Source organism: Idiotropiscis lumnitzeri, chromosome 8 (genome assembly GCF_059441095.1).
Source record: "Idiotropiscis lumnitzeri isolate Australia: NSW breed Sydney's pygmy pipehorse chromosome 8, RoL_Ilum_1.0, whole genome shotgun sequence".
NCBI lineage: Eukaryota > Metazoa > Chordata > Actinopteri > Syngnathiformes > Syngnathidae > Idiotropiscis > Idiotropiscis lumnitzeri.
The window spans coordinates 4,708,754-4,725,036 of NC_142398.1; the positions used below are offsets into that span (position 1 = coordinate 4,708,754).

The 16,283-nt window shown below is 38.7% G+C and overlaps 1 protein-coding gene across 1 annotated transcript; it reads left to right on the forward strand.

The window, feature by feature from the left end:
* Positions 1-4,706: 4,706 nt before the first annotated feature.
* On the forward strand, positions 4,707-15,600 carry LOC148331795 (arf-GAP with dual PH domain-containing protein 1). The gene is made up of 10 exons (XM_088303593.1): positions 4,707-5,005; positions 7,125-7,255; positions 7,365-7,456; positions 7,817-7,899; positions 9,876-9,988; positions 10,779-10,925; positions 11,009-11,092; positions 11,869-11,931; positions 12,859-12,930; positions 14,208-15,600. Exons 1-10 carry the CDS (start codon positions 4,933-4,935, stop codon positions 14,499-14,501), a joined length of 1,152 nt encoding a protein of 383 aa, XP_088159719.1. The 5' UTR covers positions 4,707-4,932; the 3' UTR covers positions 14,502-15,600.
* Positions 15,601-16,283: the final 683 nt, after the last annotated feature.

Genomic DNA, 16,283 nt, shown 5'->3' on the forward strand with positions numbered 1-16,283 from the left:
ACCATGTGATTCAACATAGACCACAAATACATAACAGAAATACATTTTAAAAAATAGATAAACGTTCCGCTTCTCAGGATGAAGGTGGATAATCCAGAGGGAGGAATACCTCGGCAGCAGCATTTTATTCATATATTGCATTTAATAGTGGGAGAGAGGTTTTTAACCAGCGTTAGCTGACACTCAAGCAAAGGAGAACGAACATGACGGAGAGAAATAATCACATCGCCTCCTGAGTGTGGAGACGCTGTGCAGCTCATTAAAATGTTCTGTTTTTTCTTCTTAATTGAATGCATAATTCTGTGTTTAAAAATATGATCTGAAAAAGGAAAGGTTTTATAGAAGCATGTTGCTTCAATCTAATGATAAGCAGCAATTATTTTGATGGCACAAAAAGTAATAAAGTAGATAGTATATGAACATGGAATTTATTTTTAGATGTTCCAATTGCTGTTTAAAACATTTCTTTAAGAGGAAAAACACTAATTTCACAAGTATAAAATAAAATATTTTCAAAGTTTTATGGATATAGACGTTTAAAAATATTTCAAAATAATACAGGAAATGTATTTACTAATAAGAAAAGGGTATTTAAAAATACAGGGACATTCAAAAATAATATAATACATGTATTTAGTCAATTTAGATTTTTAATTACAAAGTACAAATTTTTGAAAAAAATAAACATTCCAAATCGTAAATTTTAATTCATCAATTTGATGCAATATCAATGACCTGCTCAGATCCAGATCGGATCCAGAATTAGAAGCAATGTAATAGCCCCACGGAACATTTTCATGCACTTCATCTGATCAGCTTGTCTTTTTGTTCTGTTCTTTTTTTCTGCTATTTCATGACCTCCTGTTCCCTCGAACACAAACGAAATTCTGCATGTGGATGAAATCTGAGCCGCGTGAGCGCTCTCGAGAAATATCTGTCTGCTCGCCTCATCACGGTCGTATCCACATGACCCAGTCAGGCCAAAATGAGATTTGGGGGGGGGGAAGCATTGCTGACGCTAGGCCTCATTAAAGCTCCCTCCACCTTTGCCCTAAGCGCTCGCAGGCGAGTCCTTGCAAAGGTCAGATGAACTTCTCACTTCAGCAACGCTCGGAACCGTCAACCTGGGGGAACAAACGAGGATGACTGGAAGCTCGTTTACGCCATGACACAAAATCACGTGAATGTCCTTTTTGGCCCGTGTGTTGCTTACTGCCCATTTTTTCATTGTATTGTGTTTTATTTTGTTTTGACTTCCTTGGTTTACATTTGTCTCTTTATACAGGAGCAACGATTAACGGGGAAGTAATAAATTCTCAAATAATGAGAATTTTGGTAACCGATTAAACCTTTTGAGACCTTGTGTAAATATAAATTTGCCCAAATGCTGTGAATCTCAGCCTCTCAGCAGTAAATCTTCTCAGAATTCTCTACTCATCCATGAAACACACTGATTGTCTTTATATTGAATCAGAGTACAAATTTGCATTTAACGTTGTCTTACGTGTCTCAGACATATTTTTTTCGTCTGGACTGCTCAGTTTATTACCGCAGGCCATCCTCCACTCGCAAACACGATGTCAAGCCAGCCGCCACTGTTATTTTTAATACTGAGCATCACGGTGCATTATGGTAATGCGGCGAAAGCGCTTGCCGTTGGCCACCTTCAAAATAAAAGCTCTCAAACTCATGCATGCACGTCATCCACCCATCAATTATCTCCTCACAAGGGTCGCGGGGGGTGCTGGAGCCTATCCCAGCTGTCTTCAGGAAGTAGGCGGGTACACCCTGAACTGGTTGTGCCAGCCAATCACAGGGCACACGTAGACGAACAACCGTCCGCGGGGAATTCAGAGTGTCCAATCAACCTGCCACGCATGTTTTTGGAATGTGGGAGGAAACCGGTGTACCCGGAGGAAAGCCACGCAGGTACGGGGAGAACATGCACCCTCCACACAGGAAGGCCGGAGCCGGAATAGAACCCACAACCTCCGCATTGTGAGGCCACTGGGCTTACCAGTCGGGCCACAATTGCCGCCCGCATGTATGTCAGTGGTTTGGATTTAAAATAATGTTAATAAATTTCTCTGTGGACCGAACCATAAGTTCACCCAAGGGGGAATGAAAACTGTCTCAAGATTGTACAAAGAAATGTTCTGAATTGAGATAGAAATAATTTAATGTTAACTGTGCATCAATGATTGACGGTACAACTGATTTAAAAGAAATAATTAAAAATTTAGTTTTTGTTATCCCGCAACCAGACTACTGCTGGGACACCCCAGGTGTACTTTGAATGAAATGGGATGTGGCATTTCAAAATTAAAGGCCAACAAAATCTCAAACTTTGACCATAAGACCCAAATTTGAAAAATCATTGAAAATTAAGTTTTCGTTATCCAGCAACCAGACTCGGGGTGGGGCACACTTGGCCACCTCAGGCCTCCAACCAAAATACTTTGAATAAAATCAGATGTGGCATTTTAAAATAAAAGGCTAAAGAAATCTCAACTTTTGACCTTTTATTCAGATTTTGTGTTGCATAAAAACAAAACAAACAAAAATAAGATGCTGAAATCTGCCAGTTTAACTGTTGACCCTTCTTTTAAATATTATAGTAAATTACAGTTGTTCCTCTGAAGGATTGTATTGTGTTAGTGACATTATCTTAAGCATTTACGTAGCAAAATGTTGATCATCAACATTAGCAGGTTCATATTTGCTGCATTTATTTAACAAAAAGCATTTATCAAATGATACTGGAAGCACCCTGAACAGTAATAACAAGTGATTGTGTTTACTTTTTTATATTATTCTCACATGTTATATTTGAATATTACTTAGTTTAAAGGTGTTGAATTCTGTAGAATGCTCATAATCTGCACTCCACGTTTGCACCACGCACACACACGCACACGCACACGCACACGCACACGCACACACATGCAAAAAAAAGGAGCCCAGATATCAGACTTCTACTATTTTCTGAACTCCAGAGATTTAAAGAGACTATCTGAACAAATTTGGATCAGTTGTTGAGTCTTTATTTGAACATTTTCCTTCTTTAATATAAAAACGATAAAAATACTGTTTTCATTGTGAATGATGTCAAACTTTCCTGCTTATTCCAATGTCTTCATTAATAATGGGATGACCGCGAGGATTTATTTAGTAATATGCGCCACGCGAAAAAAATGCAAGTCGAAAGGTGATGCAATGTTCCCCCCTATTGGGCAAATTTTCTATTACATACCTCTCAGTGACTAATTTTAGAATAGCTTAATTTTTTGGGTGCTTTTTCGCTGTTATAAATTACTTTTTTAATCGTTTTATATATGAAGTTGTTGAATTTTTTTTATTTTTACTATTTATGTAATCTATATAAAGTTCAAAAGTACTCACCAAGGTCCCATCCAAGGCTCTTTAAAAAATAACAATCTTATTTCTTTATAAGTCCTATTCATTTTTATATTTAATTAGTTTTTCTATCTGAAGATTGTAACATGTGCCCTTCTTACGTTTAATTTTTGTTTTTTTTTATTTAATTTGAATTGGAACTTTAGAGCATGTAGTCCTCTGGCAAAGCTAGAGGCTGGGCCGTGGGGGCACAGGGCCTCCCTAAAATATTCTTGGATTCCTGGGAATCTTTTCCCAAATTTTGCTTCCTGATTGTTTAGTGGTGTTTCTGATAATTTTTGGGGGGTTGAAAAAAAACAATTGTGGGGGAGGAGAAGATTTCAAAGGGTCGCTCAAATTCTGGCCAACGGGCACATCCGTGGTCTACAATCAGTCAACCAGCTGAAAAGTTTGAATATTAAATCAAGCAGCTACGCGAGTCTATTTTTCCTGGGTTTTTTTAGGCTGAAAGTTGAGCTTTTATAACACCGCATGACTGTTAGTGATACCAGCCAAGAAGTAACAATAGGCTTCTGTCCTTTCTTTTTAATGGGGTTCATAGAAAATTAAAAGATTGGGAAATATATCGGGGTGGTTACTAAAGATAAACAATATAAATTACATCTTAATGTACATTGTTATTATTCACATTGTAGCTATTGAAAAATATTTTGTCCATATTTGTAACTCGTGTTGCCAATTTTCTAGATGTGTGTCTAATAATAATAATAATAGGAAGAAGAAGAAGAAATTTTATTTGGAAGTGATTTTCAAAGTACTCAAATACACAAAAATAAAAACATACAATGTAAAGGATAATATACACAAGTTTAAGAGACACAAATGTGCCAAAAAAAAAATGGTTTTGTGCTTGGTCACGGGAATGGCAAGAAGGTTTGCGTTTGAGGAGCGGTGGGGGCGGGAAGGAGTATAAGGGTGGAGAATATGGAGAGGTTGAATGTGGCCTGGTTGTGAAGTGCTTCGTAGGTGAACTTGAGGAGTTTAAATGATGTTGATGATGTTGTCCAAGTTGTTGTTTTTTTGTGGACCCCCTGAGATAGCCCTGGCCACCCCATGCATACCTACAAGGAGAAAAGTCGAGCACTGCCTCTGGCCGGGTCCACCCAGTCTGAGTTGTTGTACTTAAGCCTACCTTCTTTTTTTTTTCTTCTTTTATTTTAGGTGCAATATGCGCAGTGGTTTTTTGCGCAATCATGCAGAAGAAAAAAAAGTCTGCACAGCCCTTGGCAATGCACTTCCTTGTACAAGATCAGGTTACACACACACACACACACGCACACAAAATCACAGGCTGCGTCACCGGTGGAATTTACTCACCAATTGTGTCTCTCCAGCATGGAGGCGCTCCCCCTATGAGGATTTATCCATTGCGTTAACCCAGTCTGAGGTGCACTTCCGGCGGGGGAGCCAGGAGGAGACACACTTTAGAAGACCCCCATCACCATCCATCACCAACCATCATAATATATTCCTCTCTGTCTGCTCGTAAGAAGAAGAAAATTCCATCTGTTCGCTATGTCCACTCGGGCACTCCGGGAAATCCTGCAGAGGGCAGGAAATGACACCTGTGCAGACTGTGGGGCAGCAGGTGAGCGTGACATTTACTTTACAAGACATCTCACATTCTGTCAATTGGTGAGAGTCTTTTATTGCAGGAAAAGTCATTACCAGGTTGGGAAAATGTTTTCGGGGCTTCACGACGTGGAAGCTCCAAAAGGATTTGCAGTTGAGAGCAAGTCCTGACATGCTGCACACGCCCTCGGCCTGTTGCGCTCGACTTTGCTGGCATGCAGAGAAAGCTGCAATTATTTATTTCAAATCAAAATGAGACTCCTCTGTCCAATATGTATCCAAGGAGCTATCAAGAAGGTGACAGTAAAATAACAAATACAGCTTTGCTTGTAGTTGAAAGGCCAAAACATTCTTCAAAAATGGACCAAAGCAATTGAAACCATCTTAGTGTACATTTTCATGCCTAACTTATAAAGATAAAGACCAAACCATTTTTGTTTAATAAATCTGATATTGTCTAATGTAATACAGATTAATTTGTTGCTTGGTTTGGTTAAAAACAAACACATGGGAAGAAGACCCTGTCAAAATAATTGTATCGTAAACCCCAATCACAATATCGAGAAGAAATGAATTGCAATTAGATAATTTCTCCAAATCTCTCATTTACATGTCAACAGTTTTGCACAAAATGTTCTCTGTTAAAGCAAATCAAGTGGAACTATGTTGGTGTACATTAATACAACAACTACTACCATGTACCAACAGTTTTTTTTCCCGGAAAGCTACCTGGAAGCCAATCTGGCATATGACTACAATCGCTAGGCTAGGCCGATGAAGATGATTTTAGTGACTGAAAAACATGCAACATACTTCTATGTTGTACAGTCTATATTATTAAAACAAACTAAAACTAACAATCATTATAGTGGAAAATGTCCTTCGTTTTCATCTTTGGGATCAGTTCATTTATGTAAATTATTTTGGTGTTGCCGTTCGGCAGCACATAAGAAGGAACATCAAACAGTTGTTTGGGAATTGCGGTTTACTTCATTACACAATGCTCAATGGAAACTTTTTTTTTTATCTTGCACTCACCAAATACTACATATATACTGAATGTTAAATAAAACTAATACTAACAATAATATGGTTGGCAACCAGTCCAGGGTGTACCCCGAGATAGCTGGGATAGGCACCAGCACCCCCGCGATCCTTGTGAGGAGAAGCGGTGCAGGTAATGGATGGATGGATGGATAACAATAATACAAATGAAACTAAAAGCATTTTTGAAAAATTAAAAACGTCCCAAACTGTTTTAAAACAAACTGAATTGAAAAATAGTCTGGTTCAGTCTCCTCGAAGGAATGCTGCGTTCTTCTGTCTTCCAAGATAAGTAGACGATAAGAACGTTTGCTTGCCTGATAAGAAAAAGGCAAAGTTGAAAAAACAGTTGAAACACGTTTCTCCCGCCCATTTTACATAACCGCCCAATAGTTTGGCTGAATATGCAGATTGTGTGATGCTGTTGTACTGCCAGATCGATTCCAATGCTGAAAAGTTGCCTCATCGTGGCATTTCAGCTTCCAGACCCCTCTGCTGAATTGCAACAACATAATGAGACGAAGAACCTTAAAAAGGGTCCTCTGATGACCCCAAGATGCATTTGTGCTAGTTTTCAAATATTGCGCAATATGGGCAAAGTGTATTGACTCATGTAATGTACAAGTAAAAAGCATCATGAGACAATATGTTGCAAATCATGAAGCGGTCAGGATGTTTTGACATTAAAAGCTTGAATAATATTACTTTTTTTTGTTATTGCTGTTGAAATAATTATAACTTCAAATAGTTCAAATACTCATATCAGGAAGAATTTACTAAATTTGAATAGGAAATCCAGCTGGTTATCTCTTTACCATCCGTCCATCCATTTTCTGATCCGCTTCTTCTCACGAGGGTCGCGGGCGTGCTGCAGCAGGCACGGGGACAACATGAAAACTCCACACAGGAAGGCCGGAGCCCAGAATCAAACCCTTCATTGTGAGGCCATAGTGCTAACCAGTCGGTCACCATGCTGCCCGTCTTTACTATTATCGGTCAAAATATATGAAAATGACCCACAAAATACAACATTTCAGGGGATGAAATTTTCCACTTCTTCTATGAGTTGACATCCTGTTGTGGTGACGCAGATCCCGACTGGGGTTCAACGTCGTTGGGGGTTTTCATCTGTCTGACCTGTTCCGGCATCCATCGGAACATTCCTGACGTCAGCAAGGTCAAGTCGCTGAGTCTTTCCCACTGGGAGGACCACGAGGTCCAGGTAGCGCCACTGAGTTCTGGCAATTTCTTTGAAATGATGTCCATGATCTCATTTTGAAGTGGTGTCAGTGCTCAATGTTTGTTTTGATTTTTTGTTTTTCTTTTACCAGTTCATGGCGCAGAATGGAAATGAGCGGATGAAGAGCAAATACGAGGCCGCCGTTCCCGTCTACTACTACAAGCCGTCACACAAAGACTGCCAGTGAGAACAGACATTTTCAAAGATTTTCAAGACTTAAGTTTGAAGCAAAAGTTAGCACTGATGCTAGTAAGCTAATACAAAATTTAAATCCATGCATGTCTTTTACGAATCCAGACATTTGATCATGTTTATATATATTTTTTTTTAAAATGTCACGCACGTCTGGGGTCTGGGTCTGAAAATGTCTGGCGCTGAATGAGTTTATATTTCCTGGCTGGTTCTCCAATAATATGTGTCACAAGAGTTGGCAATGACAACGGGAACTTGCAACAAGCTAGCACAGCAACCTTATGATTTCCGATGTCATGTTAAGCAAAGACTATTTTTTACGTGATGTTGCTATAATGTGTCGTTCATAAGGGTGCTGAAGGAGCAGTGGATACGAGCAAAGTACGAGCGCACGGAATTCATCGAACCAGGCAACAAGTTTACGTACGAGGAAGGCAAGCGAACACACACACATGCTGATATATTAAAAACCTTAAAGAAAGTGCTTTTGTTTTTTTTTCTTTTTTAAAAAGAGTTTGTAGCCATGTAGTCTCTTTTGCACAAATATAACATATATAACATTCATTTTGGGTTATTTTATATCTTAAATTGTGATTAGATGTTTTTTTTTTAATTCTAGAATAAAAATGGGGTGAAAAATGTTTCAGAAAAAGTGGTACTTTTTTGTTTGTTATTTTGTTCATGAAAAAAAAAACATTTCTAAAATGTAATATTTTGTAATTGTTGAAAAAAAATATTTTTTTGAAAAAGCTGCTTTTATTTTGAAAAAGTAGTACCGCATTTTTACGGCCATAAGACGCGCTTGCATCAAAGGGCGCAACACCAGTTGAGGGTGCTATTTCCATATTTAAAACATATACTAGGCGCGCCGCACTACAAGGCACCCGCGCTAGCTGCTCGCGCTAGCTGATACCAGCTCACCGGAACTCAATCCCCTAAGGCAGGCGTCTTCCATCCTGTTCCTCGAGGGCCGGTATCCTGCCCGTTTTCCATCTTACCCTGCTGCAACACACCTGAACAATCGTTATCTAACTTTTGTAGACCATGCTGATTATCTGATCATTTGAATCAGCTGTGTTGAAGCTGGGAGAATTGGAAAACCTGCAGGATACCGGCCCTCGAGGAACAGGAATGAGGACCCCTGCCCGAAGGGATCGCTGTCAGAAGTATCACCCCATTTCAATGACAGATGTCCTGAAACTATAAGAAATCACTGTCAATATCGCACTAGCTGATGCCAGCTCACTGGAACTCAATCCTCTAAGGGATCGCTGTCAGAAGTATCACCCCATTTTAATGGCAGATGTCCTGAAACTATAAGGAATCACTGTCAATAACACTGATTCTAACCAATAAAAGGTGTCATGGTAATAGTCTACGAGACAATGTCAGGGGAGGGACTTCACTGGTCACCACACTCCTTAGAGTCACGGTTTCAAATCAAAACCAAAAAAAAAATTAAGCATACAAGCAAACAAAGAAATAAGATAAACATAAAACATGTGTCTCCCATGCCATCTATATACCCAAAAGAAATAAAAATAACACAAAAAGATTATAGCAATGGCTTCTTGGGAGCCATTCAGCCTTAGCCAATTACAGCAATGGTTTTTTGGGAGCCACTCAGACTCAGCCAATCACATGGCTGTTTAGAGAGATGTGCTGTTGTGCTTTGGGCTTTTTGCAGTCTGTTGTCTAAACCTGGGACGTTTCTTGCTTGCAATAACATAAATGATAAGACAGACTACAACATTGTGGACAGCTGCCCTTTTGTCCAGCTTTCTCCTACACCATCACCCAAACAACATAGTCACATAATGTATAAGTCACGGTCAATTTGAAGCATAGATGACTCAGACTTTGTCCAGCAGGGTATGCTACCATGCACTCCGAACAGCCCAATGAGTAAAAGGGTTGATGGTCGCGAGTGATGCTTAGTCCATATAATGGGCGCGTCGCTTTACAAGGCGCTTTGTTTATTTTGGGGAGTATTAGGGACTTTAAAGAGCGCCCTATGGCCCGGAAAATACGGTAATCGTTTTTTTACCTTCTTTTTTACAAATGTGTGTTTGAAAAAATATTTTTTTTTAAAGAGAGTTGTCTTTTGTTTCATTGTGAGTATTTTCGCTTCTTTTATGTCATTAAAGATGTAGGGATCTAGTATTTTTAATTAATATTATTACATTTTTTTAATTTATTTTGAAAATAAATACTTTTTGAAATTGCATTATTAAAAATATGTTTTTGAAAAAATCAGCAATCAATAAATCATATGTATGTTTGTTTAAGATATGTGTGCTCCCTTGTTAACACAAAATACTTATTTTGAGGGGGCAAAATGATTTCTCGACCGTGAAAACATGTTGGGAGAGATAAAACAACAGTGCTAAATATGACTTTTGCCCTGCAGCCACCAGGGATGGTACCTTGATGAAAAGGGGGCGGGACAACGGGCAATTCCTCAGCAGGCGATTTGTTCTCTCCGAGCGAGAGGGCACGCTCAAGTACTTCACTAAGCATGACGTAAGCAAATGTGCACACACGCCACATGCACAAAATAATTGACGAAACCCAAAAATCAACACAATAAAAATTCAACCGTATTCTCTTCTTTTTTTAAACCCCCAAAAATATTGAAAAAGTAGGGATATACAACCAATATGCATTTTCCACAGAAAACAAGGTTCGCCTCCCCCCAAATAAGTGAATACAAATAATATAAAAAAAAAAACATGAAAAAAAAATATTTATACGAGTATTGAAAAAAATTAATATCGGAGTAGACAAATCTGTGAATGCTGAAATTTGTTTTCCCAAATGTAAAAAAATATTTGATTGCTTAGAAAACAGATACTAAATACCAGAACTGGGCAGTTGACCCTTTTTTGTTGTTCAGTCCCTCGCCCTCCGGCTGCAAACTAGGTACTGTTACGCCCTTGACCCTCTGGCATTCTTCATAGATATTGTCGGTTCAGAAAAGATCACGTCGCATTTAAAGAGGTGACCAGAGATTTCAATCAGAATGACCGGTTAGAAGGTGTTTTTCTCCTCCTCCTCCTCCTCTCATTTTTCTTCTTTCTTCTTCTCCACAAACATGCAAGTACGTACACTGAGTAGGTTGAGATGAACCTTTGGCCGCCACATGGCACGCATGAAGGCCGGACTCAAATCCACCCTGGCCTTGCTTAATTGAGTCCTTTTTATAAAATTTGTCACCCCAGCCCGCGCCAGCGGGCCGGACCGTTCCGCCTCCGGGACAGACTGCTCAGCTCTGCTGAATACTCATAAGATCTTGTATTGTCCGCCCCTACAGGCCAAGGAACCTAAAGCAGTGATCAAGGTGGACAGTATCAACGCCACCTTCCAGCCCGACAAGATTGGGCACCCCAACGGTCTGCAGATTACGTACCTCAAAGACTACAGCACCCGCAACATCTTCCTATACCACGACAGTGGCAAGGTCCGCCTCAGGGTGGCGCTGCAGCAAGCATGGGGTGCTCCGTGCTTTTGGTCCTAGCCTGATTCTTTGCTTCGTCCCCACAGGAGATCGTTGACTGGTTCAATTCCATCCGAGCCGTCCAGCTTCACTACATGAAGGTGGCCTTTCCTGGTGCCACTGATGCCGAGGTTAGTACACACTCGAGAGCGCCCCCAGGAAAGTTTCAGAGTTTGGCACGAATTTGGGGGACTATTTCTATCATAACAGGACACACAAAAAAGTCTCGAGGACTCCTGCCCGAAATTGAACAGGGTGTCGGCCAAATTGCAATGCATGTTCTTCCTATGCCTGCATGGGTTTTCTCCGGGTAGTACGGTTTCCTCCCACATTCCAAAAACATTTATGTCAGGTTGATTGGACACTCTAAATCGCTCCTACCCAGAATGCATTGCGCAGGTTAAGTTACTAGAAGACCGTAACTGTAACAAGCTTTTTGTGAGTTGAGCATTTGTACTTGAAAAGATAAATTGGTAGAATCAGTCAATGTTTGTAAAAGAAAAAACTCATAACATGTTGTCTTTTCTACATGGAAATGTCTGATAAAGACATGACATTATCAAGTAAAATTATATACTCAGAATTTTATTGTTAAATTTACAGATTTAACTCACGTAACATAAACATATTCTCTGAATCAGTTTTATCAGTGTAGGTGTGATTGTGAGAGTGAATGGTTTTTTTGACTTTGTGTCTTGCGATTGATTGGAAACGAGATACACCCTGTATCTCGCCCACTGCCTGAAGGCCGCTGGAATGGGCTCCAGCATGCCAACGGCCCGCAGGAGATAAGCGGTTCAGATGATGGATGGTTGGTTGGATGTTTAAAATGGGCATAGCATGGCGTTCAAGTTCGAAGCCGGTTTGATAAATTACTTTTTTATTTTTGCATGTTTGTTGTTCTCAGTTGGTTCCAAAACTCACCCGCAACTTCCTGAAGGAGGGCTACATGGAAAAGACGGGTCCCAGGGTAGGTCAACTCTTCCGGGAGGACACGTATATTTTCTGTGTTCTGTTGCTTTGCGTACATTAAAGGGTTACTTGCTAGAATTGTTGTAGGAGGAAATCAAACAAAAACTGCCGTAGTTTGGTCTTTGGAATTGAGGACGATAATTTCAGTCCCAACACGAACAAAAATAAAGCGAAAGTTGGAGAGATATTACAAATAGGTAAAATTGATTTATAAATAATATATATACATATATATATATGTATATATATATATATATTTATATATTTAGGGATGTGGCTCTCTATCTCTCCAACAATAGATTTGATGTGCATCATGAGGCATGCAGTGAAATACATTTCAAGGATTTTACGTGTAAATGTGGAACGATTCAATTCAACGCAGTCACATCTTTTAAATCAAAACTGACTTTCCGTTTCAAATTGCTTTTTGTCACCCTATTGTCAAAATAACACAAATCCATGTCCATTTTCTATTGATTGCATTCCACCACTTTTTATATGAATTCCTACTAAATGATGGCTAATGGGCCCCACACAATTGAGTCTTGTATTGTAACAAACGACTTGAATCAGAAATGACTTGCACGTATGTGCTGTATGCTAACAATGCCTCTTTCAACATTTAATCTTTTAGAAACCTGAACCGGCATTTAGCTTACACCTGGATTCCCCCATTCGTCTTTCCACCTGAAGGATGACAAGGCTCCATTATATGTCGGACAAAAATGTCGATAAACCAGCAATAGTCCCACAATAGAAAAAACTCTTCCTAGTATTTCATTTTGACTTGGACAACCTTTTAGTGGCAGCAGTCATATAACTTGAAATCATTCTCTTACAAAATCACAAAAGTGGTATTTACACAATTGAGTTGTCAGTAGCTCAATTTGACCAAGTGTATTTTGTTTTTGTTGTGGTTTGCTAGCAAACAGAAGGCTTCAAGAAACGTTGGTTCACTTTGGACCAGAGGCGACTCATGTACTACAAGGACCCTCTGGTACGACAAGCACGTGTAATGCACATGTTCATAACGTATTAAAAAAATCTGATTAAAGTGACTTTATTGTTATAATATTTTAATTATTTCCCGAAATTGCACAGTTTTCCAACAAAATGAACCCACCCAAAAAATACATTTAATAATAATAAATTTGAAAATGTTCCACACAAAATTGCAAACCATTCTCAGTATTTTTATAGTAATAGTATAATATTTTCCCCATTCTATCACAAAAACAATCAGACATGTGATCACAATTCATATTTTTATGAATAATTCATAAATGTTTCAAAAAATGTCAATTCAAATGTTGCATAATTTATTCATTTTACTCACAATTCCAAAGATTTCCAGCGCAATGTTCAAAGCTTTAAGCAAATTCTAGTGAGCTTGTACATTTTTCCTTACAAATTACACACATGTTGTTGCAAATTACACAAGAAATACCAAATTACTCTTCAATTTAAGTTATTCTATCCATCCATCTATTATCTGTACCGCTTCTCCTCACAAGGGTCGCGGGGGGTGCTGGAGTCTATCCCAGCTATCTTCACACATAGACAACCATCTGCGCTCACACTCATACCTAGGGGCAATTTAGAGTATCCAATCAACCTGCCATGCATATTTTTGGAATGTGGGAGGAAACTGGAGTACCTGGAGGAAACCCACACAGGCACGGAGAGAACATGCAAACTCCACACAGACAGGCCGGAGCCGAAATCGAACTCTCGACCTCTGCACTGTGAGGCCATCGTGCTAACCAATCGGCAACCGTGCCGCCCTTAAGTTATTCTTTTTTTAATAAAAAAAAAAAAAAAAAAAAAACACACAAATTCTCCCAAGATTGCAAATACTCACAAAAAATACCAAAAAGTTTACAAATTTTGACAATTCTACTCACAAAATTCTAAATTAATTCAAGCTCAATGGCCATTTTTATAATTAAAATTATTTTTGAACATTTCATGTGAAATTTTTCTATTTACACTAATGTTCTCTTAAAATTATCATTTTTTCCTCATAAGGTGCAAAAGCAAATATTACGCCATTTCTTACCTACTTACAAAAACGGTCCCACACACACACACACACACGCACGCATGCACGCACACACTCACGCGCACGCACACGCACACGCACACGCACGCACGCACACACAGACAAAGATCCCTGAAAAATACAGAATCACCAAACCCTGAATGTTTTTGTGCTTGTATTTGCATTGAGGATATGTCAGCCCTTGAGCTGTCTTTCTTGCGTTGGCTTTGCAGGACGCTTTTGCCAAGGGCGAGGTGTTCCTGGGCAGCAAGGAGAACTATAGCGCCTCAGCCGGCCTGCCCGCCGGCACCTATTGCAATGGCGCGTGGCAGCACGGCATCACCATCGTCACGCCCGACCGCTGCTTCCTGTTCACGTGCGAGACCGAGGCCGAGCAGCTCGACTGGCTTAAGCTTTTCAATGATGTCATGAACGCTCAGATGTCACCCCAGGAGTACACCAGTAAGAATTCTGCCTTGTTTTTTTCTTATTTAACCCAAACTTTGATGTGGCCAAACTCGGCTTAGATGGGACCATCTCAACCAAAAGACAGTTGGCGTCTCACACCAGTACACTGATTGTTTTAATGGAACGTGTTTAGTCATTTGAGGGGGCTCGTACTCTATATTGTACTTTATCAATTTTATTAAACCATAGAAGAATGAGTTAAGGAAGAAGCAGTTAGCCACAGAGAGACAATAAAAGAAAAACAATGTTTCTGATAAGATTACCAAAATTACAAAGATTTTATTTTTACAAATTACAAAACAATACACATTTATGTTTTGGTATTGGAAAAACTACAAACTTTTATCGAAAAATACAAACAAAACCTTTTTAGCAATTTATTAATTTTTTTGCATATAGTTAAAAATGTGGCAAAAACAAAGACAAAAAATGGTAGTCAAATTTACCAATGCATTTTGGGTGTATCCTAATGTGTGTGCGTGTGCGTGTGCGTGTGTTTCCAGTGGAAGCTTTGTTCAAGCACAGACATTGATGCAGCATCAGATCGCCAACCAGGATTAATTTCGCCCGACATCAAGAGCTCAAAAAACGAAGACTGAAAATAACAAGCAAAAGCATTCCGTCATCGCAAGCATTCAACAGATCAACAGCGCCATCCTGTGGCTATTTAAAAAAACAAATGCTTACCCATAACAAGTCTCTTCCATTGTACTTTTGCAGCTTTGTCTATTTTTCAAAATTGTTTATTTTTTTGTTCTTTTTTTTTACTTCTTACGGACGCATATTGCAACAAAAAAAAATGTTCTATATTTTTTCTATGATTGTTTTTGGGGGGGCTATGTTTTTTTGAGAGATTTGTTTCTGTTTGATGGATTTTTTTCATTTTTTTTTTCTTTTCATTGGTTTTGATTTTTTAAAGCTTTTATTATTATTTTCATTTATTCCCATTTTTGGGAATATTGTTTTTGTTTTTCTGAAAAAAATTACAGTGACAGAAAAAACACCCAAATATTATTTAAATAATACACAAAAATCAAAAGCACAAAATAAATTACTCTACAAAAATGAAGTGAATGCAGTACACTTTCACAACTGTTATTCTTTTTTTAACATGCAAATTGATTTATACCAAATAAAACAGTTTGTCATCTTAACCAATTTTATTTTACTGTCCTTCTGTGTTCCCGTTTATTTAAAAACACTTTTAAAAGAACACAAACAATTCATCCAACATTCCTCGAATACTCAACCAAACAGACTGTTTAAACAGGGAATTGAGGCAGTTTAAGTTGTTTGTGAGGTGGAGTTTTGGTAATGGGTTGAGGGGTGGGGTGATGCAGTGGCAGTTTAACAGCTGACTGACAAAAAGGATGACAGAAAGGAGAGCAGGGGAAATGAAGAACGCTCCGGGAAGTCGGGATCGATCGACAATATCGGCACGGATGGCACCAAAAATCTGATGTGGCCGAGCGTGACACCTCATGCTTCTCGTGGGACATCTACACAAGGTTTCTCGTTGTTCTTGGTTTACTGCGTCATCTATTGACTTTTTCATGGACAGATTTTGACTTGTTCTTCTCATATTGCAGAGCTTGTAATATTTTCTTGCACATTTATTTCAAAACAAGCAAAAATATTTGAATTGTATAAAAGTCAGTGACATTTCTACATAAACTTTTAAAAACAATTTTTTTCCAATAAATTTAAATTTTCACTTAAACAGTTGTTCAAATTTGTCTCTCAATATTACACAACATTTTTCCTGAATTGCCGGCCAAATTGCACTTATTCTTATTATTGTGATTATTTTCTGACAAAATGACATTCATTTTGCATCATTT